The sequence below is a fragment of the Gekko japonicus genome, unplaced genomic scaffold, assembly GCF_001447785.1.
Source record: "Gekko japonicus isolate JY-2015 unplaced genomic scaffold, Gekko_japonicus_V1.1 scaffold1876, whole genome shotgun sequence".
NCBI classification, from domain to species: Eukaryota; Metazoa; Chordata; class Lepidosauria; order Squamata; family Gekkonidae; genus Gekko; species Gekko japonicus.
The window spans coordinates 85669-110930 of NW_015169836.1; the positions used below are offsets into that span (position 1 = coordinate 85669).

A 25262-nucleotide genomic window follows, 5' to 3' on the forward strand; every position below is an offset into this window, starting at 1 on the left:
CTCACAAAGTAGAATTTTTGCTCACAAGACCCCACAGCTTAGAGGGAACATTGCCGTCGTCCCCGCCAATGTTCCCTCTAAGCTGTGGAGACTTGTGAGCAAAAATTCTACTTTGTGAGCTACCAGCATTAAAGTTGTGAGCAAGCGATTTGGCTACTGCATAAATTAGTTTGCTCTGGAGCCCTCCTTCCTGAGCTAAGACAAAAATGTGTGAGCCAGAGGCTAAAAAACTGTGAGCTAGCTCACATTAACTCAGCTTAGAGGGAACACTGGTCCCCGCCCACCTTCGTTTTTATTTATTTATCATTTATTTATTTATTTTGATTTCTATCCCGCCTTGCTTGACAGAACAACCGCCTTCAGAACAACCACCCCGCGAGGTAGGTTTAGGGTTGCCGGCCCCGGGTTGGGAAATACTTGGAGGTTTTGGGTGTGGAGCCCCAGGAGTCTGGGGCTTGGGGGGTGATGCCCTACAGTCCGGCTTCCAAAGCAGCCGTTTTCTCCAGGTTGAACTGATTTCTGTCACCCGGAGATCCCGTTGTGTTGGGAGATTTCCAGCCACCTCCTGGAGGTTGGCAACCCCAGGTAGGTTAAGCTGAGCTAGTGTGACTGGGTCAGGGTCACCCAGCAGGCTTCCGTGGCTGAGTGTGTAGGGTTGCCAGCCTCCAGGTGGTAGCTGGAGATCTGCTATTGCAGCTGATCCCCAGGGGACAGAGATCAGTTCGCCTGGAAGGTGGACTCAAGGGTGTTATGCCTACTGAAGTCCCTCCCTTTCCCAAACCCTGCTCTTTTTAAGCTCCAGCTTCAAAATCTCCAGATATTTCCCAACCTGGATCTACAGAACAGGGGTTCAGACTTGCATATCCCAGATCCTAGTCTGACACTCTTAACCGCTGCACTTGGTGGAGTCTCAGGTTTGAATGCTAATTTCCCCCATGCACAGTCTGAATTTAAATCCCCCCCCCTCAGATTTAGCAAAGATTATTGTAACTTGGTGTTCCTGTTGTTCTACACTGAAAAGGAGCAGGTTTTTACACTTTTTGTAAAATGCAGAGGTACATTCAGAAGAACAAGTAACACTTGCACAATTGATAGCCAGGGTCGTGTAGTGGTTGAATGGAATCTGATTTCAGTCTCCACTGGCAAAGTGTAGAATCCCCATTTGGGCACGAAGCTTCCGGGGTGGCCTGGGACATGCAGCCTGATCTATATCACAGGGTTACAGTGAGGATAAAAATGAGGGATGGGAGAGTGATGTGTGCTGATCTAAAGTCCTTGTTGGAAGGATGGGAGTAAAATGCACTAGAAGGATCATTTTGCTACCTCAGTCTGTTTCCTTGTTCTGCATAATGGGTAGAAATGCGCTTCTGTGGAGTCATTGGTACCTCTCACACAGCCTTTCTTGCTTTGATTAGCAATTGGTGGGACTGAGGAGTTTGAGTGTGGTTGGATCGTGATGTAGAAAGGTATATAAATAGGTAAATTTATCTTATTGGGAAAGGGAGAGCGTATATATGTGTGGGGAGAAAAGATGGTTAAAAGCTTTTGCCTGGGTCCTGCTCTTCTAGTATCATTTTCAGCTTTCACTGTCTGTGGCTTCATGTGCCCTGGTGCTCTGCCTGGATGTATATAATTTACATCTGAAATAACACAAAAATATATGAAATGCTGCTGAGCATGTATAGAGTATTCCTTCACCATCTGTACTCAGCATGTAAGATTAAGGGCACCCACATTAATTTTTTGGAAATTAAATGCTAACCAGCACCAACGCTCCCTCTAAGCTGTGGAGTCTTGTGAGCAACAATTCTACTTTGTGAGCTCCTGGCATTAAAGTTGTGAGCGAGTGATATGGCTACTGCATAAATCAGCTTGCTCCGGAGCCCTCCTTCCTGAGCTAAGGCAAAATTGTGTGAGCTGGAGGCTAAAAAACTGTCAGCCAGCTCACACTGACTCATCTTAGAGGGAAGCTTTCAGCACCCCTTTACTGTCTCTCTTAAGCTTCTGCTTAGTGTACATTGTTTTTGTCAGTGCACAGGCTGAAATATTAGTTAATACAGTTATAAATATGGCTTACCTAGCTTGAGCACACTTTACTAGAGTGAAGTTAAAGTTCTTATCCATCTTTTGCATTCCATCCAGCTGTTGTCTTGCTATTTCCTAGTATTGAATGCATTCTTTTATGTTCCTGGGAAAGACACACACACACCCCATATATTCACTGATTAGATTTATGTCCCATATGTATGGCTGTGGGGGCCCACTGCTGTACAGAATGTGTTCTGGGCTTCCATGATGGAATATTGCCTGTGTTGGTGAGGATTAGCACAATCTGTTTTTTTCTCCCCACCTCATTTCTCTCACCTGCGTCACTTTTAAGTTATTTGTAGTGTAGTCCTTTGGAGAGTTATTCTAGTCTGAGCCCAATGAAATCAGTAGATTTTGACATGTATGATTCTGCACAGGATTGCACCATTGATATATAACAGAGCGGGTGCTCCATAGCTGTACCACTCTAGCAAGGGATGGGCAGTCTGGTTTGGTTTTCAAAAAAAGGAGCAAGATATCAGCAAGGCTACCCCCCTCTCCATCCCCACACATAGTATTTGGTGACCATTTTGCCTATTTGTGGGACTAAAGGCTGAAACGTGGTCAAGGTATATAGATGCTGATATGCAGGACTAGCCCTCAGTCAGTTCCATGTTTGTTTCCACCTTTTTGCTCCCACTGTGTTGTGCCGATGCCTCTTTACATGTTCTTCATTTTGGTGAAGATAACGGTGTTCAGATAGAATACTCTTCATTGGTGCTTGGCTTTGTAAATCGTATACAAACAGTTGGGTGCAGTAAGTTTCTCTTTCCTGTCAAGTAGATACAGAACCTGAAAAGCCGAAATCACAGAGCAAATTAGAAGGTTAGAGTTGTTTATCCTTTGAAAGTTTGCAGATGGTTGCAAAATAGGTTACGGTGTTAAAGGAACCAGAACTATGTTGGTTCTGTTTCAACAGTTCTTGGCAAATGAATACATGTTCAGAGATTGTTGCCAAATGTATAGGAAAATGGAGGCGCACACAAGCATGTATATGGCATTTTTGAACAGGAAGTGTCTCTTCCAGTGGAAATGATGTTATGGAAAGTTATATAGAATGGAATTGCTGAAGAATGTTAAGCGTCTCCAGGCCAGATTTCTAGAGCAGTGTAGCGAAGGCTTTGGTAGATTCAGGCTGTAAATCGAAATGTTTTCCTGAAGCAGAAACACAAAGCAGGTGATCTTTCACATCACCTACGGCCTGATCCTTTTAACTGGAGATGCCAGGGATTGAACCTGGGACCGTCAGCGTGCCTAGTGGAGGCTCTTCCACTGAGCCACAGTCCCTCCCCCACCCCTTGCAGAGTGGCCTATCTAGGGGTAGTCTGTCAACTTGTCTCATAAGTATATTTCCACGTAGAAGATGTAACCTTTCCCTGTATCTGAAGGTTAATCCTGTTTCTTTCCAAGTAGCACCTCCAGAGCCACTGTAAAAGCTTCTCACTGGTAGAAGTAACTAAACAGCACCCGTTTCTCAGTCAAAAGTTTACAGGGATAGTATCTCAAAACGTACATGAGCTGATTAGTTATTTTGTCCATTGTGCTGCTGGCTAGAGAGAATTAATATGTATCAGGATTTTTACTATGGTCAGAAATCTTAATGACTGAGGAATTAACATTGTAAAGTGATGTTTTCCCATGCCCGTAGAGGAGAAAAGTAATCAGAAATAGCAAATGACAGTGTTTACAAAAGTACAGTACTGCTTACATACCTACGGGACCGCCTCTCCCCATATGTTCCCCAACGAGCACTACGGTCCAGGACTAAACATCTCCTGGTGGTTCCAGGTCCCAAAGAGGCCAGACTAGCGGTGACTAGGGCTAGGGCTTTTTCGGTGGCGGCTCCTACCTGGTGGAATGAGCTCTCCCAGAGGAACTTCGGGCCCTGCGGGACCTTGCACAGTTCCACAGGGCCTGTAAGACGGAGCTCTTCCGCCAGGCGTTTGAGTAGGAGCCGCCACAACTGTTACCATCTGTCTACAACTATTACTATCTGTCCTAGCCCTTTATTACCAACTCGCCGTGAGTGCTAAAATGGTGGTACTGCGTGGAGCTGTGGCCACTAAGGATACCATCCTGTTGACGTCATCTGTTCCCTTGTTAGATATTGTGGAGAGGACTTATGTTGTATTGAATATTGAATGTTTTTAAAATGCAGTTATAATGTTTTATGTATTGGGCATTGGCCCCATCTGTACGCCGCCCTGAGTCCGTTTGCGGGGAGGGCGGGTTATAAATTTAAATAAATAAATAAATTTGAAGTCACCTGTATAACCCAATAGAAGAGGGTTTTTTTTGTCTTCATGGCTACAGAGAAAGACTTCAAAATCTGTCTTAAAGGATCAGAAAGGGCGTCCAGGCAGAGGCCCCCCCAGAGCTAGTTCACACACACACACCCAGGTCCTTTCTCATGGCTGAGAAGCAGGTGGGCGTGTCATCATCACCCACCCTACACTGGAAGAAATGTGAGGTTTGTTAGTGTAATAACCCAAGACAAAGAATTGTGCAGATTGAATATTCAAGCCTTAAACTGTTTAAGCACAAAGGCATGTTCTTAATGTGTGTGGTAAGAGATGTGCACATCCATATTTCTTGGCCATGTGAAGATTATCAGACTAGGCAAGTATATGAACCATCCCATGGTTTCTGAATCTGTAGATGAATATATTCTGACTTAAAATTGTGGTTAAGTGAAGGCATGTATAAACGTAGTAATGTAAGGACACAGTGCTCAGAAGTTGCAGTTTGGCATTCCCACATGAATAGTAATGAGGTCTTGTATCAAATTAATGTGACCTAATCTTTCAATATTTTTTCACTTCCAGGGAGGTTCAGAAGGCAGTGAACACTGCCCAGGGACTGTTCCAGAGATGGACAGAGCTCCTGCAAGATCCGTGCACAGCTACAAGAGAAGAAGTTGACTGGACCACCAATGAGCTAAGGAACAACCTAAGGAGCATCGAGTGGGACCTCGAAGACTTAGATGAAACTATTAATATCCTTTAGATTCTCAGATCAGTAGATAACATGAATCTTCCTGATATTAACTCAAGAGACTAATATGGTTTTGGCACAGAAAGCTAATAAATAGGCTAGTCTTGATAGAACTGTTATTTTGCAGTCCTGCTTAGACCACATAGTTGGTTGCACACTAATCTTTATGTGGTAAATATTGTGTAAGTTTTTAAAAATGCATTCAACTTGATTTCCTTTGTCTCTTCCTCCCAATATACACTTGTACACAGTATTAGATGCAGTGTTTTTGTGGCCATGACATACATTCAGCTAAATGATGGTGTTTGATGCATTTAAAGTTCTCAATTAAAGAAGCAAAAAAAAGTATTGACAAAGAACTGTAGTGAGCAGAACATATTCCTTCTAGTTTTTGTGATTAAAAAGCAAGGGCTCTGTTAATAATGGTTAGATATGAGGAGCTGTGTATAAGATATCATTCCCTAACTGGCTGTTCCCAACGCATTGTTGAAGCAAATCCCCGGAAATTCAACCTTGATGCAACAGAACTGGGTGTGAGAAAAGCCTTTATTACAAGTACACGGCAGGTGGTCAGGGTAAGGCATTTGAGTTTCATAAATTGAGAAAGAGCACAACAATACAAAGCAAAGAAATAATAGCCACTGCTTGGAGCAGCTGGAAGAGGAATGCAACCTCTTAATTCACCAAGAGATTAAGAGGAAACACAGCCTATCTCTGAAAAACTGCTACAGTTTTACCAGAACAAAACAAGACAGCGATTGTGAAACAGTCTTTCCAAGGGCAAATGTTCCACAAAAATAGCGTAAAGTACTTATGTCTGCATTGTTTTTTTAAAAATGAAGGTTGAGGCAGAAGGCTACAGCCAGGGGCAAGTAGTACATTTTTACAAAGAACTTTTTAAAAAAAACATTAATTAAACCACAGAATTGTGCTCAAACTAATCCACAGTCCAGAGGAACTGGACTGCATCCTTCTGGCCTGATGGATTCGGGATCTTGCAGTTGCCTTTAGCCTCAAAATCACTAGAAAGTAAAAACAGCCGTGTTTGATTAGCTAGGAAGACAGAAGTGATTATTTCGATTTATTAATCGCTTTCCCCACAAGTGGGCTCAAAGTGATTTACAGTTACTCTTTAGACAGGGGACTAACAATGTTTCATAGGGGATAGGGAAGACAACATATAATTCATTTAAATTGCACACGCCATAACTGCCCGGTGGAAACGTTTCTGGCTTGGCTCAGTCATTTTCCGAACGGCTGCATTTCGACCGGCTTGATGACATTGGGGCTTTCAGGACCCGTATGTCGTGTTGCCACACTGCCACCACCTGGCCAGAGCATCCCACTGCAGGGATTTTCGTAGCCGAGAAGATTCTTCCACCTTTCCAACCGACAGCTAACACCTTCCCAGCGGGGGGAGTCGGTGTGCCCACCCTCTCTAAGGAGTGGTTCCCATTTTATCTACTCGCCAAGGCTTTCAAATCGCTGGGTGGACAATGAGCTGGGGACAACAGGCTGGCTGCTCACACCAGCGTGGGGCTCGAACTGACACAGTTCGGATGTTAAGGCAGTGGGATATTTCCTTGTGAAAATAGAAAGTTTTGCCTTGAAGTCTTCCCTGTCCTTTGTGAAGAATGAACAGGCTATAGCAGTAGAACATCAACTAGGATTGTGAAGTAGGAGGCATCAAATTGGAAAAGGTGCCATGATCGAACCTTTTCAGTGGCATTTAAAAATAAATGTCAACTGTGCAAGGCCCTATTTCAGATTGCTGTCATATACAGGTAGAGGAAACAGTTTAATCCTTCCCTCTTTATGTAGGTTTGCTAATTGCCATGCACACCCCTTTCTATTAATATTTTGAAAGAAAAAGACGGGCATCTACTTGAAAGGGCTAAGGGTATGGGTGGTAGTTTCAGTTAGCAAAAATATTGTGGGGGTTGATGGGTTAAAGCCCCTCCCTGTGCAGCTGTGATTCAAGTCCGTGTCCATTACTGAAATTGCCCTTTCGTAGAAGCTGAGAAATCTGACCGGCAAAAAAAACACCCCATGGTTAAATTTGGCCTGTAAACATGCTGCTGGATCTGGAGATAAGGCAGTAGCAAATCACCTCTCCCAACTACGGTCTTCTTTCTGTTGAGCAACATACCAGGAATCTTACTTGGTGTTGTAGGCCGGGGTGCAGGGTAATGGGCAGATGAAGCCATTCCTGCCTGGTTTGCCTGTTCAGGCATAAAGGGGAAGAGAGAATTGCTGTGATGCAGTCTGGCCACCCAGATATTGTTGTATTGGAAAATCTACCTCTGCTGGTGTCCGAAAACTTGAGGATGTACTTCTTGATCCATCCTGACTTGTTCTATGCAGGCCTCAGTATGCAGCCTGTTACACGGCAGAGTTATCAGCAAAGAAACCCACAATTGATTCTGCTGGTGTTACTTTAGGAGCTGGTCATTGCCCACCGTTGTGATATCTGTGATTCACAATGCCTCGTGTTCAGAATATGAAGGCAACCAGACTCTTTGTGAACTGTCACTCTTATACTAGGTTTGCAAGAGTGCTTCTATATTGCTTAACCTTCTAAATTTAGATGGCATTTCTACCAGACTAGCAAGTTTAGCTTTGAATCTGGGAATCAATGTCCTGATCTTGCAATTTATAATGCTTGACCACAGAAGGTTTGTGTGGCCAGAGTTTAGGGAAAAAAAGGAACTGAGGCACTGAAGATGGGCTGCCTAAAGTCCTCAACTAGTATGCTAGCCGAGTCAATGTTGCTGATTTAAGAATACATTTTTTACAGGACATGAAGGATCAAATGTCAAATACTTCTGTTCAAGCACTAGCCGAAAGGAAGAACAGGCAGGTGAGTACTGCTTCTGGGTTGCCTTCTAACATTGCCACAGTATTTGTTAAATTATTATTTTTGGTCATGGTTGCAGTAACTGTCTTGAGATCAAGTGTCTAAATATTGACTTATTAGTCAGGCTTCTTAAAGGAATGCAAATGAGGAAGCAAGCCTTGCTCAGAAGAGCGTGACGAGTCTGCCTAAAACAAGGGGCCGCTTTCTTGTTTTCTCTTTCTTGCAGTTCATGCATTTCCCTTAAACTCATAGGAAAGTTTGTGGCTGGCTCAAGCGGATCTCCTCCAGCCAGGGAAGTGTAGTGTCTGCCAAGGAAGCAATGAGTTCTGGCTTTCAGTAGTTTGCCATAGTTTTTATGGAAGGCAGATGTGTGAGAAGTAGGCGTGATAACAGCCCCTTCTGGCCTTGTGTCAGGATCTCCTTGGCTTCAGATTCCCTAGCTGCCACCTTTTATTTTTAATGCAGGAAGAATCCCTTGCATAACAATTTGCTTGCAAGTTAGCAGGAAGTGCAGGAAAATGATGGCATCTCAATTGATGCATTGCTTCTTAAGTGTGGCTGTGGGGGTGTGATTGCAGATTGCTGAGTTATTCCCCTTTTATTGGTGGTGTGCAGGTACTGCTAGGAGAAAGCGGCACTCACAGCTGGAGTTCTGGGACTGACAAGTATGGCCGCCTGGATCGAGAACTGCAGTTGGCAAATTCCCACTTCATTGGGGATCAGCAAACACAGCAGCAGGTACAGCAGTCTGTGGCCAGTCTTTACACTGGGGGACATTCGTTGCGGGGCTTGTGAGGACACAAACAGGAAGGTCCTGTGACAGTCGAATAATTGATTGACAGTTGAGCCGCAAGGGGACAACCGAGTGAGTTGGGGTCAGGTACTAACACGGCATTTCCAAGTGAAATTTTGCCCTCAGAATGGCAGTTTCCTTGCTATTAGGTGAGATTCCCAGGCATGCGTAGATTGCATAGCCTAGTCCTGTTAGGGGATTGTCTGGGACAGAGGAAGGAATAGAGGAAAGTGGCAAGAAAACCTTTCGGGGGGATTGAATAGCCCGAGGTGGTGCTGCTTGGGAAGGCAGAGTGCTTGGCTGGTGTCTGTCTGCCAGCATTAGACAGCGTTAAGCTCTTTTCAGTAGATCAGGAGCCCGGGGGTGCTCTTGACCCGGCCTTGTCAATGGATAAACAGGGCTGGCTCTGTTGTAATTGAAAGAAGGCACTCAGCATCTGGCTTGTAAGCCAACCCCTTATTTAGACTTTGCAACAGGTAGGTCATGGGCCTTTTCTGTGTGGGTCCAGGCCTCTGGAATGGCTCGGCCGTGTGGGTACAGAGTGCCACATTTTGTGTAGCTCAGAAGAAGGTTTTGCTCCAGGGGACATTGGATGGCCACCTGTGCTGGCAGATTTGGCTGTGTTTTTGTCTTGTTGATGGATACAATGGCTTCATGTCTCTGCACCTTTTGCAGCTGTGTTAGCCATGTGAAGTCTGAGGAGACAAGGTGCAGTATAAATATTTTTAAATAAAAATAGCCTTGGTCCCTTCAGCCATGTGTCATCAGTGGAACTGCTCAGCTTCTTCAGCAGAGGGAATAGCTGTGTACCTGTCTGTAGCCAAGTAGGGAACAGCTGGCACACAGTTAACATTATGCAGAATATCTGAAACATTTACCCACGTAGAAAGACCAAGGCTTAACTGTGCTAGTGCAGTATTGCTAAGAATTTGCTGGATGGTCTTCCGTCTTGCTACTGAGTAGCAGAAAGTCACGTTCCATTTAAGCAACACCACATTGCTGAACCTCTAACAGTCTGGTCTGTAGACACTTCGTCATACACAAGATGAAATTCTGTTCAAAATATTTATATCTCTCTTCATTATCAGCTTAAAAATTATAAAATCCCTCTCAATTTTTTTTTCAAAGTTGCCAAGTAGTACAAACGTCCAGCATTGACAGATTAGGTGGCCGGCCCGACTGACTTTTAGCTCCCCGATGCCTGCTTAAACAGACCTTAACCATCCCTTCCCTGATGACAGATGTATTTTGGCTGATCTTCCCCATGAGGCAATTCTATAGCCCTGGGCTAGTCACTGCGCAAAAAAAAAAGGCCTGTTCCTTGGTGAGGTTGACTGTGCTTCCCATGCGACGATAGGGCACAGGACTCCCAGTTCAAATGTCTTGGAGGAATTCCGTTTTCTTCTGAGTCCAGTGCAACCATGCATATCACTGTTGGGTATCAGGAACAAGTCTCTAAAAAAAAGAGTTCTGAAAAGGAAATTGCTGAGACACAAATCTGGCAGCACGTCTATTTGGCCCTACAGTCTCTTAGCAGAAGATCCCCTTTTTTTTGTACTTGAGAACTAGTCTCTAGAATATAGGAATTTGTCTACATTGACCGGATATGAAGCTATGATTAGAACTCTGGATGCAAAAGCCAAACAGCTGCATGGTTTTGACTGTGTTTCCCCTCCCCTCTTGAAATACCAGTTGATCATTGAACAGCAAGATGAACAGTTGGAGCTGGTCTCCGGCAGCATCGGTGTACTAAAGAACATGTCCCAGCGCATTGGAGGGGAACTGGATGAACAAGCAGTGTGAGTCTGGAACAGATTTGTCACTCTGTGCACTGCTAACAGTAACAGCCTTCCTAGCATCGAGATGTGGTTTTTGGTGGACTTCCTAGAAGCCTCAGGCTGGCTGGTGCTGGGAGCTGGAGCCTGGAGTAGGAGGACCTTTGGCCCAGTCACTCAGGTCCATTTGCGTCCTTAGCCAGAACCGAAGGCCCATCAGATGTTCAGAGTTAGCAGTAAGTTTAAATAGCTTCCCCCTCTTCCCACCAGAGCCAAAAACAGTTCCTGTCTAAAAATAGATGTCTGCCTTAAACAAAGTGGAGTCCTGCAGGTTGTTTGGCATTTGGGAATTCTGAATATTGACATGGGGTTTCCTGTGCCACGATGGGATACAGTTTGTATGTTTGAGGTTGAAGCAACAATGAGTCTGACCAGTCATGCTGAAGTTAGAAAGGCCAAACAGTTTTGGTTTGGGCTTCATTGGGAAACAAAGCCTTACATTAAATCCACAAGTTTCCAGACCTTTGCAAAGAGAAGCGGGAACAAAAAGCTGAAACTGAAATGGGAGGGAACCTTATTAAGTCTCTTCTTTCCTGGAGGCTGTCGTGTCTCAAAAAGCAGCTTTGGGCAAGCAGTACATTTCCACGGCCTGTTGTTCCTCTCTTTTGGAGAAAAGCGATTTATATTATAGGCCTTAACATCAAGGTAACTTGCTTCCCTTCCCCCCAATAAAATTGCATTTCCAGATGTTGCACTTATTGTCTGCTGCGGCCTCAAGGCTTCCCTGTTACCCTCTTCCCGCCTAGAAACCACACGGGATCCACTGGTGCCACTCTCCTAAGGGGGATGGGTGTGTGGTGGTTTTTGTTTTAAATGGAAAGCTCGCCCTGCTGGCTGTTTAACGCTTTCCTTTCCACCAGTGTTTCCTACTCCAGGCTTCTTATTGGGATTGGGAGGGAGGTAATACAGATGAAAGAGTAGCTGTGTTTTTCTGCCCACAGGTGAAGAAAGCCGTGTGTGCAGGAGCATGAGAAGAAGGGGCGGGTGGAAGATAAGAGGGCTCTTGTGTCACCCCCCCTCCCCTTCTCCACCTCCCCCCCCTAAAAACGCCTCCCGTCCGCCACCTCCCCCCCTCTCCACCTCCTCCCCCCCTGCTCTTCTGCTCAAACTGGAAGACCCCTGAGGGCTATTTTTCATTTTAAAAGGAAGTGGACCATGAAATGCATCCTATTTTTTTATATATATAAAATGTTATTGTATTTAAATAAGAAGTAAGCCAAAGAATATAATTTCAGTAGGTTACAAGAGGGAATAAAAGGGTAGATTTTAAAACATCAACATAGCATCTTACTCATCGACTAACACAACCTCTGTGCACTGGAATTTTCTCATATGAAATATATCCCAGTTCTACAGAGGTTCTGAATTTACCTCCTGTATAAATTGTCACATGTACAGTTGCTGACAAGCTTGGGGGGAAATGTGTCTTCTCCCTCCTAGTACAGGCTGAATGGGATGTTGTGTACTGGGTGATGTCATTTATCTCCATGCTGTGGAAAGTTTTGACTGCCCATTTCCACACATTAAGCCTTCTGGGCAGGACATTTTTTTCCCTCCTGTTGGCAACCTTAGCTAGATGTGACCAATGAAAATGTGCCTGTTTCTTTTGTGGTCACATGGAGTAGGAAGTCACAGGCACTGCATTGTATACACAGCAAAATGGAAATCCTCTGGTTTTTTGTAAAAGCAAAAATCAGCACATGGGTCATCTTGGAAAGCAAAGACCCAGCTCTAGCACAGGGCTGTTGAAAGTCCTTGTCTCCCCCCTCTGACTGAGGAATCATAGGAGGTTGATCATACTAGGAATGTGTCTGTGTCCCCATCTCCTTGCCAAGAGGACTTGAGAGGCAGCCCAGATAATTAGTAGGTTAGATGTTGTTTCTTATCCTTAACCCCCTCACAGTGGACTGTATCTTGCCTTTCCAAGGATTTGAGACAAAGTGTGTTAAAACCACGCTGCACTGCAGTAGAGAAGCTGACTGAAGCAGCAGCCTTTCCAAGCAGTACCACAAACCGTATCTCAGCTTGGATTTCCAGACTAAAAAGCCTTCCCAAACCCAAAAGAACAACAAAAAGCTCTTGCACACTCTTGACTAAAGCGGCCAGGAGAGAGGAGCAAACATTCAGGCAACCGGGCCATGACCAGAGCCATAGCTAAAGTTGCTTCTCCTTCCTATTTAATTTCAGTGGCTTATTCTTTACGAAGAGAGGCTGTCGTGTTAAACATTTTAGGTTTACAGTAACAATTACCTAGGATTTTAGTACTGTCAGGGTACTTAGTCAGGTTACTCAGTGACCAAGATATGTAATGATTTGTTTTTTAATCAGAACTTTCAGGGGGCAGTGTGATTGGAATCCACCAGGTAAATATTTCTCATCTGTCTCTAACTATTGATTTAAGTATATTTTAGAAAGTGCTTTGTTAACACGATCTAAGGGACAGATTGCTAAAGACACATGGCATGTCTCCCACCTTTAAAAAAAGTTCACTGCAACTACAGGGAGTTTCAAATTGAATCACCACGGCAGTGGGAGAGAGAGGAAAAGGGGATTCCCCCCCCCAGCTGCTCTCCCAGCTGTGTGGGGAGCAGTGATTGGGTCTGTGGATTGTTTCCCTTACGAGTGGAAAGATAACCTGGCTGTGATTCTGGCTGGCACTCTCTTGGGAGGGAACCTTCTGTCTCTCCTTCCCTCACACTTCCATGCAAAGCCTTTCTCTCCAAATGATTGCAGAAAAGTTTTCTCACATATTGCAGCAAGTTCAGCCCTAAGTCATTAACATCAGACTCTCTTCCACATGCTATTAAGTTTCAAAGTCCATAGCTTATCCTGACAGTGTGTCTCTCACTGTGGTTCCAGCATGCTGGATGACTTCTCTCATGAGCTGGACAGCACTCAGTCACGGCTAGATAACGTCATGAAGAAACTTGCAAAAGTGTCCCATATGACCAGTGGTGAGTAGCCCGGCATCTAATGAACACTTGAGAGCTTCAGAAGGTATTTGGGTGGCTCTGGAGGGGCCACACTGCTAGCTGTCCACCTGAGAACCCTGGTGCAATTTAGTCCCTTATTGAAATGAGCACAATCCAAGTTAAAGTTAACTAACGTGGCTCTGTTGATGTAGGAGATCTTTCACCTTTTGGGCCTGCTTTGTCTGTTGTACCTGTATTTTGTGTGCTGGTGCAAATTGCTGAAAACCTCATCCATTGCTCCCTCTAAGCTGTGGAGTTTTGTGAGCAAAATTTGAGCTCCTGGCATTAAAGTTGTGAGCAAGCGATTTCATACATTAGTTTGCTCTGGAGCCCTCCTTCCTGAGCTAAAACAAAAATGTGTGAGCCAGAGGCTAAAAAACTGAGCTAGCTCACACTAACTCAGCTTAGAGGGAACACTGACCTCCTCCCATGTTTTCCCCCCTCTACATTTCTAAATTCATTCCTCCTATCGAGGGATGCAAAGAGCAGCTCTTTAGTTTCTGTCATCAAGATCCTCTTGAATCCTCCAACAGAGGGGAGTGTCATTCTCTGAAGAGATGCTATAATCTGTCTTTCAGAACTGCATCGATCGCTTATTAGAAGTTTTCCAGGAGGAGATCAGTAATGCTCGTCTCCACTCTTCCACACTGCCATGGATGGCTGTGTTCTAGCGCACATCCATGGCAGATTGGCAGAGGTTGCACAGAAGACAAAGCCATGTGGAAAGTGCTCCTGAAGTCAGAGCACTCGTAAATTCCTGTGTTAGAACGCTGGAAAATGGATTGAGAAAGCACAGCCTTTTGCCCTCTTTTTATTGGACAGTCTTGATGGGGTTTTTTAAAAAAACACCTTCCTTTGTATCAGACAGAGGAGTCTGGGATTCGGTGGCTTATCTGTCTGGAGATTCTCAGAGCATTTTTATTGGACAGTCTTGATGGGTTTTTAAAAAAAACACCTTCCTTTGATTCAGACAGAGGAGTCTGGGATTTGTTGGCTTATCTGTCTGGAGATTCTCAGAGCACTGAATCCCAAAGAAAATGCTTTTGGTGTTCCTGTAGTTCAGGCCCCACTACTTTTTAAATCTAATTTGCATTGTTCTGAGGCTGTCGCTGAAAAGGCCCTGGGCAGCAGTGCTCTCTCTCTCTCTCTGGTTTTAGCCCAGATCCTAGTGCTGTTCTGCATTGACGTTCGAGGATGCAGAGGACTAACCCTATCCGTGTCTCTTTGCAGATCGGCGACAGTGGTGTGCAATTGTCATTCTCTTTGCTATCCTGTTGGTGGTGCTTATTTTGTTTTTTGTGTTGTGACAAGATTGGAGTTCAGATTCTCATCCCAGTTCCCTTCTGAACGAAATCCTAAGACACTTTGCATCTCCAAGACAGAATTCTCATCCTGGAAGACCTGTGGGGCTGGGGGCCTGATGCCGTGCTCATCCTGTGGGCGACCACCCGCGGCGTGACAGACAGACACTCTCATGGCTTTTCCGCTTAGCCTCATCCGTGTGCCTGAGGGGGGGGGACTAACAAATGCCCAGGCTCTGCTGTAACAGGAAGCAGCTCTTGTGGATTTCAGAGTTGCAGTTTTTTCCCCCGTGCTCCTCCGAGGAGAGGTGATTCAGAATGGAAGAAACAAACAGATTTCTGTCATTCTACAGGTATGAACCACATTCAGGAAGCAATCCAAAATTGGTTGTGTCTGCTTGTCAGAGTTCTTGGTGATGTTAAAAACCAGCACATAACATGTATGTGTACAACACAAACTCCTTGGTGGGCGGGGGATTCTCCTCACAGGCCAGCCACACAGCACTGCCCGGCAACATAATTGTGGATCCTTAAAAAGGGAAGGGAGCAAAAGCAGCCACTAAAGGTGGATATTTACCTTCCTCCGGAACAGGGTTGTGCAGTCAGGCTGCCAGGGGTAACTGCCATGTGCCCTGCCCTTGAAATGCTCCAGTACGTAGAACAGAACAATGCACATACCTTGGCCTTCAAAAAATAGTTTTTAAAAGACAGAAAGGTCTAGGCCCGTTAAGTGTTGAAACAAAATCTTTGCACGTTTTAAAAGCAAGAGCCATCGTAGAGGTGGCCACAAGCAGCCCTGCTAACCTGTGGACCACTCGTGTAGCTCTCTGCTGCCGTTCAGTGAAGCAGACCCGGTTCCCGCAGGGTAGGATGACTTTGAGGGAATCCTTCTTTGTATCTGGACTGTAACCCTTCCGTGCTGTCCTGCCTCAGGCAGCTGTAGTCGGGCTCCCGTTTTTCAGAGCTTTACCTGTGTTTCACTGTGCTGCAAAGCAGAGAGCTGGCAAACCTGCTGTAGCTGAAGTCTTCTTCTTTTTTTCTTTTTTGCATGAAATATGTTTTGGCTTTGGCGATACCAGCCTTCAAAAAAGAGAAGCTCGCGTGCGGGGGGGTGGGGGTGGGGGCTCCAGGGCTCCATCTTGCATCTGCTACTCTTTTAAACAGCTCCTTTTGTTTAACGAATGAACGTTGCCTAGTGGACGTTTGAGGAAAGGATGACCTATGATGAGCCCGCTCTCATTCTGTGCTAGATGTATCGCTTCTTAAAGGAGCAGGATTCAGCTTATTTGTTGCACAAACATATGTGGGGATATCTTGAGTAGTCCTGCACCTTTTAATGTTTTAGAACCTGAAATGTTGGTGCAAAAGGAAACCAATAATTCATCGCCATTCCAGCCCTGTGATGTTCTAGAATAGCGACCACTGAAATTTTAATTTTTTAAGCCTGACTTTGTCATTTTGATAATACGGCAGAATTATGTACTAATAAACAGATGTATTCCTGGCTGCCCCCTTTGAGGCTTCTGAAATGGGTAGAAGTTCCACAGCCTTCCAGTCTGCCTCACTTGGGTGGCTTTCCTTGGGTGTCTGCTGCTGGGAGGGGTGTCACAGTCCACCTTTGGCTAGAGATGGAAGTGTCCAGTTTCCAGACTTTTCTAACAGTGTTTCTTGGACTGCCTGTATGTCAAACTGCTGTTGTCTGTTGCGGTTCTTCCCTTTGACACAGTCGGTGAGGTTCAGGCATCTTTGATGAGCGTTTCTTTAGCAGTGGAGGTCCACAAGCTGTTGATCAGTGAGGTGAGCCTGGAGCCAGGAGTCTGCTGAAAAAGAGTGATCGGCCTGGGATGCCTCTTATTAAGGTTGACCCACGTGTTGCAGAACAATTGTGCAAGCTTCGGAGGAGGGGAAAAGTAGATTTTTCTAGGTTAAGATCTGCCATGTTAAGGGCTAAGAGGCTCCTGTGTAATTGCTGGAGGTGTCAGGTTCCAGCGCTTGCATTCTGGGAGGAAGAAGCAGACAATAAAGGAGGGTCCTTTCATTTGGAAAAAAGAGTCCAGCAAAGTCCAAGTGTCACTCCAGAACCCAAGGGCGCATTCGGTCTGGGTAGATCACAGGGCTGGGTTGCCTGCATGTTTATCAGAGCTGTCTAGTGCTCTGTCTTGGTCCCTTGGAAACTTCAGTCACCCCCATCTTTTCAGGTAGCATCTCTGTTATTATCTCTGCACAACTTCACCCTAATCTGGAACTCGCTTTAGTGTTTATTCCCTGTGAAAGCAGACAAATCAGGAGAACTCTTCAGGTGTGTCTGTCTATAATTGCTAGGTAAGAGACAGGTGGGTTCTCAACTTCATCCAGACCTCTTAGACAGAACAGTTGAAACAGTTATTCTTTGGCTATACAGGTTAGGCCACACATACATATGCCCTCTTTCTGTTGCTTGCAGCTAAAGAGAGAGATTGACTGGTATCAAAAACAGCCTGCTTCCACCACCACCCCCAAGTAGAATTCCTTTTGCTAAGCATCACAAATTGGGTGAGCTATTTAAGGCCCAGAAATGAAGGTACTCTTTCACCGACATCTAGCAGATTGAGCTCTTCCTCCAATATGAGCACGGCGATGGAGTCTAGCTTCCTATAAAGTTCCCTCCCACTTCCCATTTGGTTTTTGCAAAAGTTTAAACTTCTTCAAGATGCATAGCAGGTCCATAGAGCCTGTAGTTTCCCCCCAAAGCAGCAAGGGAGGCTATCAAGGGCATTCGGCTTTATGTGCACCTCATGTAAAAAACATTTCACTTGGTTATGCATTTCTTCTCCCGCAAGAGACCTTAATGTGAGGCTGACTTCAGTGTTGGCTTTGCTAGACTGACCTTCTGTAGGGATGCCTGCGACCTATATGAGTTCCCAGGTGTTTACATCAGCTCTCAAGGGGTATTGCCCTCTCCACCCCCATTTATTTGCATGTGCCCCTGTGGGGGGAGCAAATCTGCTTGCACAGCTGAGGACAGTAAAGGATCCAAACAGCTGGCAGTTTCCCTGCAAATACACAACACACACAAACCCACACACCCGTTTCACTCTCAGTTATTTTATATGGGCTAAGCCTAGGATAAGTTAGAAGAACTTCCTGACCAAAGCGGTCTTCAGCAGAACAGGCTTCCTCGGGAGGTGGTGGGCTCTCTCCTCCTTTGGAGGCTTCTGAGGAGAGGCTCGGTGGCCCCATCTGACAGCAGTGCGGATTCTGTGACCTGAGGCAGATCAGGAGAGGGAGGGCAGGGAGGGTTGTTCCAGGGCTTGGGTCTCACGGCCCTTTCGGACACGCCCAGGGAAATGCCGGTCGCCACTTTGGGATCAGGAAGCCATTTTCTCCAGGCCAGGTTTTTTGCTGTCTTCTGGGCATGGAGCAGGGGTCACTGCGGGGGGGGGGGGGGTTTTGGGTTTTTTTTTTTTTTTAACTGCATTGTACGGGGGTTGGACTAGATGACCCTGGAGGTCCCTTCCAGCTCTCGGATTCTAAGCACTCCTGACTTTTTTTTTTTTTTTTGCTCTGACTTGTTTCCAGTTTGGTGTAGTGGTTAGGTGCACGGACTCTAATCTGGGAGAACCGTGTCTGATTCCCCACTCCTCCACTTGCACCTGGCTGGATGACCTTGGGCAAGCCGTAGCTCTGACAAGAGCTGTCCTTGAAAAAGAGCCGTTTCTGTCAAGAGCTCTCTCAGCCCCACCTACCCCACAGGGTGTCTGTTGTGGGGAGGGGAAGGAGTTTGTGAGCCGCTCTGAGACACCTTTGGGTGGTGAAGGGCGGGGGTATAAATCCAATCTCTTCCTCTTCTCAAGGGAGCTAGACTCTGGCAGAACCTAAGACTATTTGTTTTGCCTGTTTAGCTAGCGCTGTGATCATCAACATCAGCAAGGTTGTCCAGCGTTGGCAGGTGGAGTTTGCACTTCCCGGGTGAAACACAGTGATGTTCAGAAGTCCTAAAGTAGGCAGCAAAGGAGTGTCGTTAAAACCCCCCAGGGATGACTCCTTTGCATAGTGGTTGCTTTCTAAGTTTAAAAAAAAAAATGCCGATTCTTTACTGTGTAATCATTTTTGTCCTTTTTTCTGAGGCCTCCGGGTTGTCAGGGTTTTTTTTTGGGGGGGGGTGTTCTGCAATGGAAGGAACAGGCATATGGTGGTCATGGTTACTGGAAGGAGAGCTGTCCCATCGCTTCTGAGCTTTCGCTGCAGTGCACAACCAGAAGGAAACGGCAGTGAGACTCATGAGGCACACTCAGGACCTACCGGTACTGAGCAGTGTGAAAGCCTACCAGGCCTGGCAAGTGTCCCTCCGAAACGGAGTGCCTTTGCCCTGGAAGCTTTTGCAAGGCACTTGGTCTTCCTGGTTTCCAAGGAATTGCTTTCCAAATTTGGGGAAAGAGGCTCCCTGAAGGCAGAAAGTTGGAAGATCTCAGCTTTAATGTGCAAGCAAGCTTCTCTGCTGATCTTACCCACCCACCCCGCCCAAGAAGGAAAAACATCTGACTCCCGCTGCCATTCATTTTGCAGCAAATCTGTTTCTTGTACAACACTCCTAGACCCAAGAGGGAGAAACCCCGGCAGTGTCCTCCGCTCTTTGGTTCTAGGGGATTCAGCAGCAAACTGGTTCACAACTGTGTATGGGGTCCCTCCTCTTATTTTAGCACTCTGAAGCAAAGGGCCTGATAAGTATTTTTTGAATGTTTTTTTAGCAGGCTGAGCTCTTTCTGTTCAATTAACTGCCCACACTGCTCTGCCTATCATAGTGCTAACGCTGTTGTACTCTATACTGTATGTCTTAGAAACTAAGTGAATTCTGTGGCTCTCCCTCCCCGGTAAATTATGCTTCTCTTAGACAGCATCCCACCCCCTTGCCAAAGAGGGTAGGTATTAAACAAAAGTCTCTGTGGGTCTGAATGCATCCCTTTGAATGGCTGGCTTCTCAGCACTGTTTTGACAAAGGGGACTTGTGTGTGTGTGAATAATTCTGGAGTGACGGCCACTTTGCAACAGGCAATTCTTTTGTTTGAACAAATTCCATGAAATGGCTAAGTTTAGACATGAGGTTAGATGTTTTGAGGCTTGCTTTCCAAAACAAGAGATCTCCCAACCCAAAGGAAGGGGAAATGTAATTCAGGTGTTTCCAGGGCAAACATCTCAGCTGATCCCGTGCTCTCAAGATGGTAGGCCAGGCTTTCCCAAGCCCCTTTCCTAGGCTCTCTTCAACTTCCGACTGGGTTTTTGTATGTGCCTTATAGGAAGTGCAGTAAGGAACTGCGGACAGGATAAATCCTGGGGAAACGATTCCACTGAATTTTAGAAATAGGCACCCCCTTGGACAGTCGTTCCCAAAGCACAAGCAGAGAACTTGAGAGAATGGCTGCAAGAACGTAAGTCACAGAAGGTGCCTTCTTCTGTCTGCCCCCCCCCCCCAAAGGGGCCTGTCAGCACTTAGAGATTGAATGATCTAATAGTGCTACCACAGAGATGTGGCAGCAGTATCTGCCCTCTAGGGAGGTTGCCTGCATGAGTAACCTCTCTGCATGAGTCACTGCTATGGGTATGCCCCTGAATCTTGTTGGCTGTATGAGTAGCCTCTGATTGTGAATACAGAAAAGTGTCGTGATCAGAGCTCAGGAAAATACTGTCTTGGTTCAAAGACTGTTAGGCCTTCTCTGTGTGTACGAGGCGAGCTGCATACAGCTTATGACCTAACAGGTTGTCTGACTGTGGCTGTCTTTCCCTGTTAGCAGTGATTGGCTGTCATCAGTCCTTTCTACGTCAGTGTCGTCATACTGTAGTGTATGGCTGTGATAAAAGCATGATAAAACCCCAGGATGGTGGTTTAAACTTGGTGACGAAAAGCTGAAAGAGCCAACCTCCTTAACGTGCTTTAACACAGCTGAGACTTTATTTGCAACAACAGGCAGGCAGCTGTCCATCCATTGCTGTGTATGTGTTGTCCCCCCCCCCCGCTCTCCTTCGCATTTGTACAAAACACTGCCCCATTGTTCTGTAACGTGAATCAAGGAGCTGCAGAAGCCACAGGCCTCAGGGTGGGCAGCAGCTGCCTGTTTTCATCTTCCCCCACCCCGGTTCCTGTCCCTGATAACGGTGGAGTAAAGGTGTCTGCAGCTGTACCCCTGCAATGTGTGCACAGTTCTTTTGTGAGACAAAACGCTGCTCTTCGCTAACCTGCTGTTCTGCTTGGTGGGAAGTGCCCGGAAAGAAGAGCAGAGGTGGACTGTGAGTTGAGAGCTGGCCAGACCAAGAACCGTGGGGAGGGGGAGAATGTCTTTTCTCCTTGCGGCTGCTTCGGGTACCGTGGTAGCCCTGTGGCCGTGGCAGCATAGAATGGCGTGGGCCACGGACGGTAGAGCCACCAAGCGAGGCAAGGTGCTTGGATGCCCAGCAGTTGGTTTGGTGTAGTGGTGTAGCCCAGAGAGCCAGTTTGGTGTAGGGGTTAAGTGCTCTAATCTGGGAAAACCGGGTTTGATTCCCCACTCCTCCACTTGCACCTGCTGATGTGACCTTGGGCAAGCCATAGTTCTGGCATAGTTGCCCTTGAAAAAGAGCAGTTTGTTTCAGAGTTCTCTCAGCCCCACCCACCTCACAGGGTGCCTGTTGTGTGGAGGGGAAGGGAAAGGAGTTTGTAAACCACTCTGAGACTCCAAGTGAAGGGCGGGGTATAAATCTAATCTCTTCTTCTTCTTCTTCTTCTTCTTCTTCCTCTTCCTCCTCCTCCTCCTCCTCCTCCTCCTCTGTGGAAGAGGTCGCTTCAGCAGGTGCCGCGTGCCCTGCAGGGCAAGAGGCTGAACCTGGCCGGGCACAGTGTGGCTAACACGGTTCATCATCATAATCCCACCCAGGCAGCCGACAGGGGAGCGTTTTTCTCCTGGGGGACGGTGACAACAGCCCTGTGAGGGTGAATGATGATGTATGTAAAGTGTGTTGAATGCTCAAAAACTGCAGAGGGTTGTCTTACACAACTCTTAAAGGAAAAATGTTTCTAGGCCCAAGAGGTAGTTTAGGTCAAGGACGTGTTTCTCAAAGGCTTCTGCTTCACTTTGGTCAAGCTTAAGTGATTGGGGAAGGGGGGGGCGCAAAAGCGGAGGATGGGGGACTTTTCCAGCAAGATACACGGGGGAGCGCCGTCTCTCCCCCCCACCCCCAAAGTGCTCTCCGTGGCTTCAGCTAGGAGGCAAGTGGGGGAAGTGTGGTCTGGAGCCGCTAACGGGGGAGACCCCACCTCCTCGGGCATCGCAAGGGGGAAGAGTCCCTTTCCCCTTCTCCTCCAGCAGCCTGACTGGGTGAAGAGAAGCCGCTTCTTTGCTTACACACAGGTGCTTTTCTTACCCTAAGAACTGTCTTTTTACCTGTTTCCTGCTTATTTCTGCTGGGAGTAGATTACATGCCTAGAGTGCCGCCAAGTCGCAGCCGACTTAAGGTCCACCCTGGGAAGGGCCATTCAGGGCCAGTGGGAAGCAGAGGTGGCTGGCCCGGCTTGACTCCCGAGATCCGAGGAGACGCGGCGATCCCAAGCCACCTTCCCTTACAGGAGTAGGTTACTTGGTCTTATTATACACCCTTTCACTCACCCATTCTGTGTGGAGTTGACCAACCATGCCAAGCGGCGCTCTTAAGGGTGGCTTGCCAACTTACCATCCAACCTGATTGACCTCTGTCAGACATACTACTGAAGTGGGAAAAGCCACCACACTGGAAAAGATACTTGCTATTGTGGAGACAGCAAAAAAGCTTCATTAGCCACCCAAAAGAAATGTGTGTGTGTGTGGGGGGGGTCTCTCCTAGGGAAAAGAGACATATCAGCAATATGGTCTGAGGAACAGGTTAGCAGTGAAGAAATATCTGTGGACAGTAGGTGAAATGCACTGTGAAGGTCATCTGTAGCCACCCTTTCAAGGGGAAAACTTGGGGGTGGGTGGGAGAAGAGATGGGGGATTTGCAGCAGAGATCATTGGGTTAAAAAAGGGGGAGGGGAGAGAACGGGTTTTGCACTGGCAGCTAAAAACTGGTTTAATTCTGAGAAGTTGTCAACCACTGTTTCCTATACTTGCTATTGGAATCATGTTACATGTGTATAAATTTAGGAGAAAATAAAAAAAAACTCCCTGCAGTATTAAAAGTGGAAATTGACTGACCGCCTGTGGCGTTTTGATTGCCTTTTGAGTGTGTGGTAGTTTTGCAACCTCTGCAAAAGTTCAAGGGTGAGGCCGGGCTCACTTTGATTTTTTTGGTTCCAAATCCAAGAACTTCAGCAGGACAGAAGTTGGGTATTCATGCTGGCATCTGTTGCACTGTTCTGCAAACCATCAGCCTTATTCAATTTTAGATCAGCCCAGGCCCCATCCCCGTCTGTTTTATCGTCACAGTCTTCATTGTGGAGAGACGGTAGCTGGCTTCAGGTCGCTGCCTCCGCCACCTCGTGACTGAAGGGGCATTTGGACTCCCGTCTCCCCTCTCAACAGCACCAGCATATTAGCCTCCTTCAGACATGAATGGAAGTGTCAGTCAGTTGTATCAGGTCTGAGCGACTGTGGGCTAAGCCACTCCAGCCCCACCTGGTTCTTATTGCCTCCATCCAGAGTGCTTCAGGTACATCTTTGTAACCCATTCCTTGGTCTGGGAGTCTGTCTGGATACGCAGCAGATGGGCCTCTACACCGTAGTATCAGTGGCTCCACACCCTGTTCCCAACGGGGCCCCTCCGATACCCACAGGCAAGGCCGACTGGCGTCAAGCCTCCCCTACTGACCCCCGCAGCAAGCCCATGGACACATTTTGTTGGTACATCTTTTTTGTTGAATAGGAGGGATGCAGAGGAAGTTTATATGTCAGGCGTACCCATCCCCCCTTTCTGCTTATTAGAGGAAGACCCCTGCCAAGTAGGGCAAAGCCAGCGCAGCCATCTGTGAGGCAGAACCGCTACGCAGCGAGGGGAGAAGCAGCTGTGTGCCGGAACCTGCAGCTCCCGGAAGCCTCGCCAGGATTGTAAGGCCAGGGCCCCTGCGGAGAATGCGGCAGCTCCAGGAACAGAGTCTGCGCTCGAAGACGGGCCATTCCAGAGCAAGCTCCCACTTAGACCAGCACTTCATGTTTCACTGTGAAAACACCAGCAGTCGATTGATGTTTGCCACAGGAAACCGAGGAGGGTAAAGCAGAGGTGCGCATTCTCCTTACAAACCAGGGTGTTCATGATTGCTTGCCGGCCTTTCAGACTCAGTTGTCTGAAGACAGATAGATACCTGTCCTTCCAAAAGCAGCTCCAGGTGTGAAGAATTGTCAAGATGCAGCACAAACCGAGACGGATAGGATATGGTTGCTACATTTTTACACACATGTCCTCTGTGGAGCATCTTTTAGCCTCCCGACCACCTTTTGAGGTAAAGTGTGGTTGAAGGACTCCAGAGCCCAAGGCCACACTGCCAGCAAGACAGCCCGCTCCATGCACAGGAGGAGGGTAGGTTTCTGTACTCCACCTCTACCTTAAGGAATCTCAGAGTGGATTACAATCGCCTTCCCTTCCTCTCCACACAGCAGGCACCCTGTGAGGTAGGTGGGGCTGAGGGAGTTCTGAGTGAACTGTGACTGGCCCAAGGTCACCCAGCAGGCTTCATGGGGGAGAGGGGGGGAATCAAACCCCGTCCTCCAGATTAGAATCCGCCGCTCTTCACCACTACACCATACTGCCACCACAGCAGCCTTGGGCCTGGAAACTTCCAAAGAGCCCCGTGAGATTCTAGATATGGTACTAATTTCCCCATGAAAACATGTTAGACCTAGAAGAGATTGGATTTATCCCCCGCCCTTCACTACCCAAAGGTGTCTCAGAGCGGCTCACAAACTCCTTCCCCTCCCCACAACAGACACCCTGTGAGGCGGGTGGGGCTGAGAGAGCTCTTGACAGAAACTACTCTTTTTCAAGAACAGCTGTGCCAGAACTGTGGCTTGCCCAAGGCCATCCAGCCAGGTGCAAGTGGAGGAGTGGGGACTCAAACCTGGTTCTCCCAGATTAGAATCTGTGCACTTAACCACTACACCAAACTGGCTATAACATCTCAAGAGGGTTGAGAGAGCAAAGATTTTTTGTATCCTTAGAAGCCTCTCGTGTAGAAGCAGGCGTGGGGGGAACAGGTGGAGTGTTTCATACTTTGCTGGTCATAGGAAGGAAAGCTTACCTGCAGCAAGTGACAGCTCCTTCAGACACCTGGAATTTCTTATTTGCACACAACTTGGTTGACTTCCATTTCTGTTGTCAGCCTGTAAGGGTTCTGAATTGCCTTGCCCATACAACCAGGGTTTCAGGCCTGATTCACACATTCAGAAGAAGGTGTTAGAATGCTATGGTGGTAGAATGGGATTGCATTAATGCAGGCTGCAGTTGGAG

General features: G+C 46.8%; 1 protein-coding gene across 1 annotated transcript in view; it reads left to right on the plus strand.

The window, feature by feature from the left end:
• Positions 1-15045, plus strand: part of STX6 (syntaxin 6) — a 15558-nt gene extending 513 nt beyond the window's left edge. The window contains exons 2-8 of the mRNA XM_015417300.1: positions 4914-5083; positions 5563-5657; positions 7880-7942; positions 8555-8677; positions 10425-10531; positions 13427-13521; positions 14770-15045. Coding sequence (XP_015272786.1) covers positions 4914-5083; positions 5563-5657; positions 7880-7942; positions 8555-8677; positions 10425-10531; positions 13427-13521; positions 14770-14846 — 730 coding nt within the window. The 3' untranslated portion in view covers positions 14847-15045. The remainder of the gene's footprint in view (positions 1-4913; positions 5084-5562; positions 5658-7879; positions 7943-8554; positions 8678-10424; positions 10532-13426; positions 13522-14769) is intronic.
• The last annotated feature ends 10217 nt before the right edge of the window (positions 15046-25262 follow it).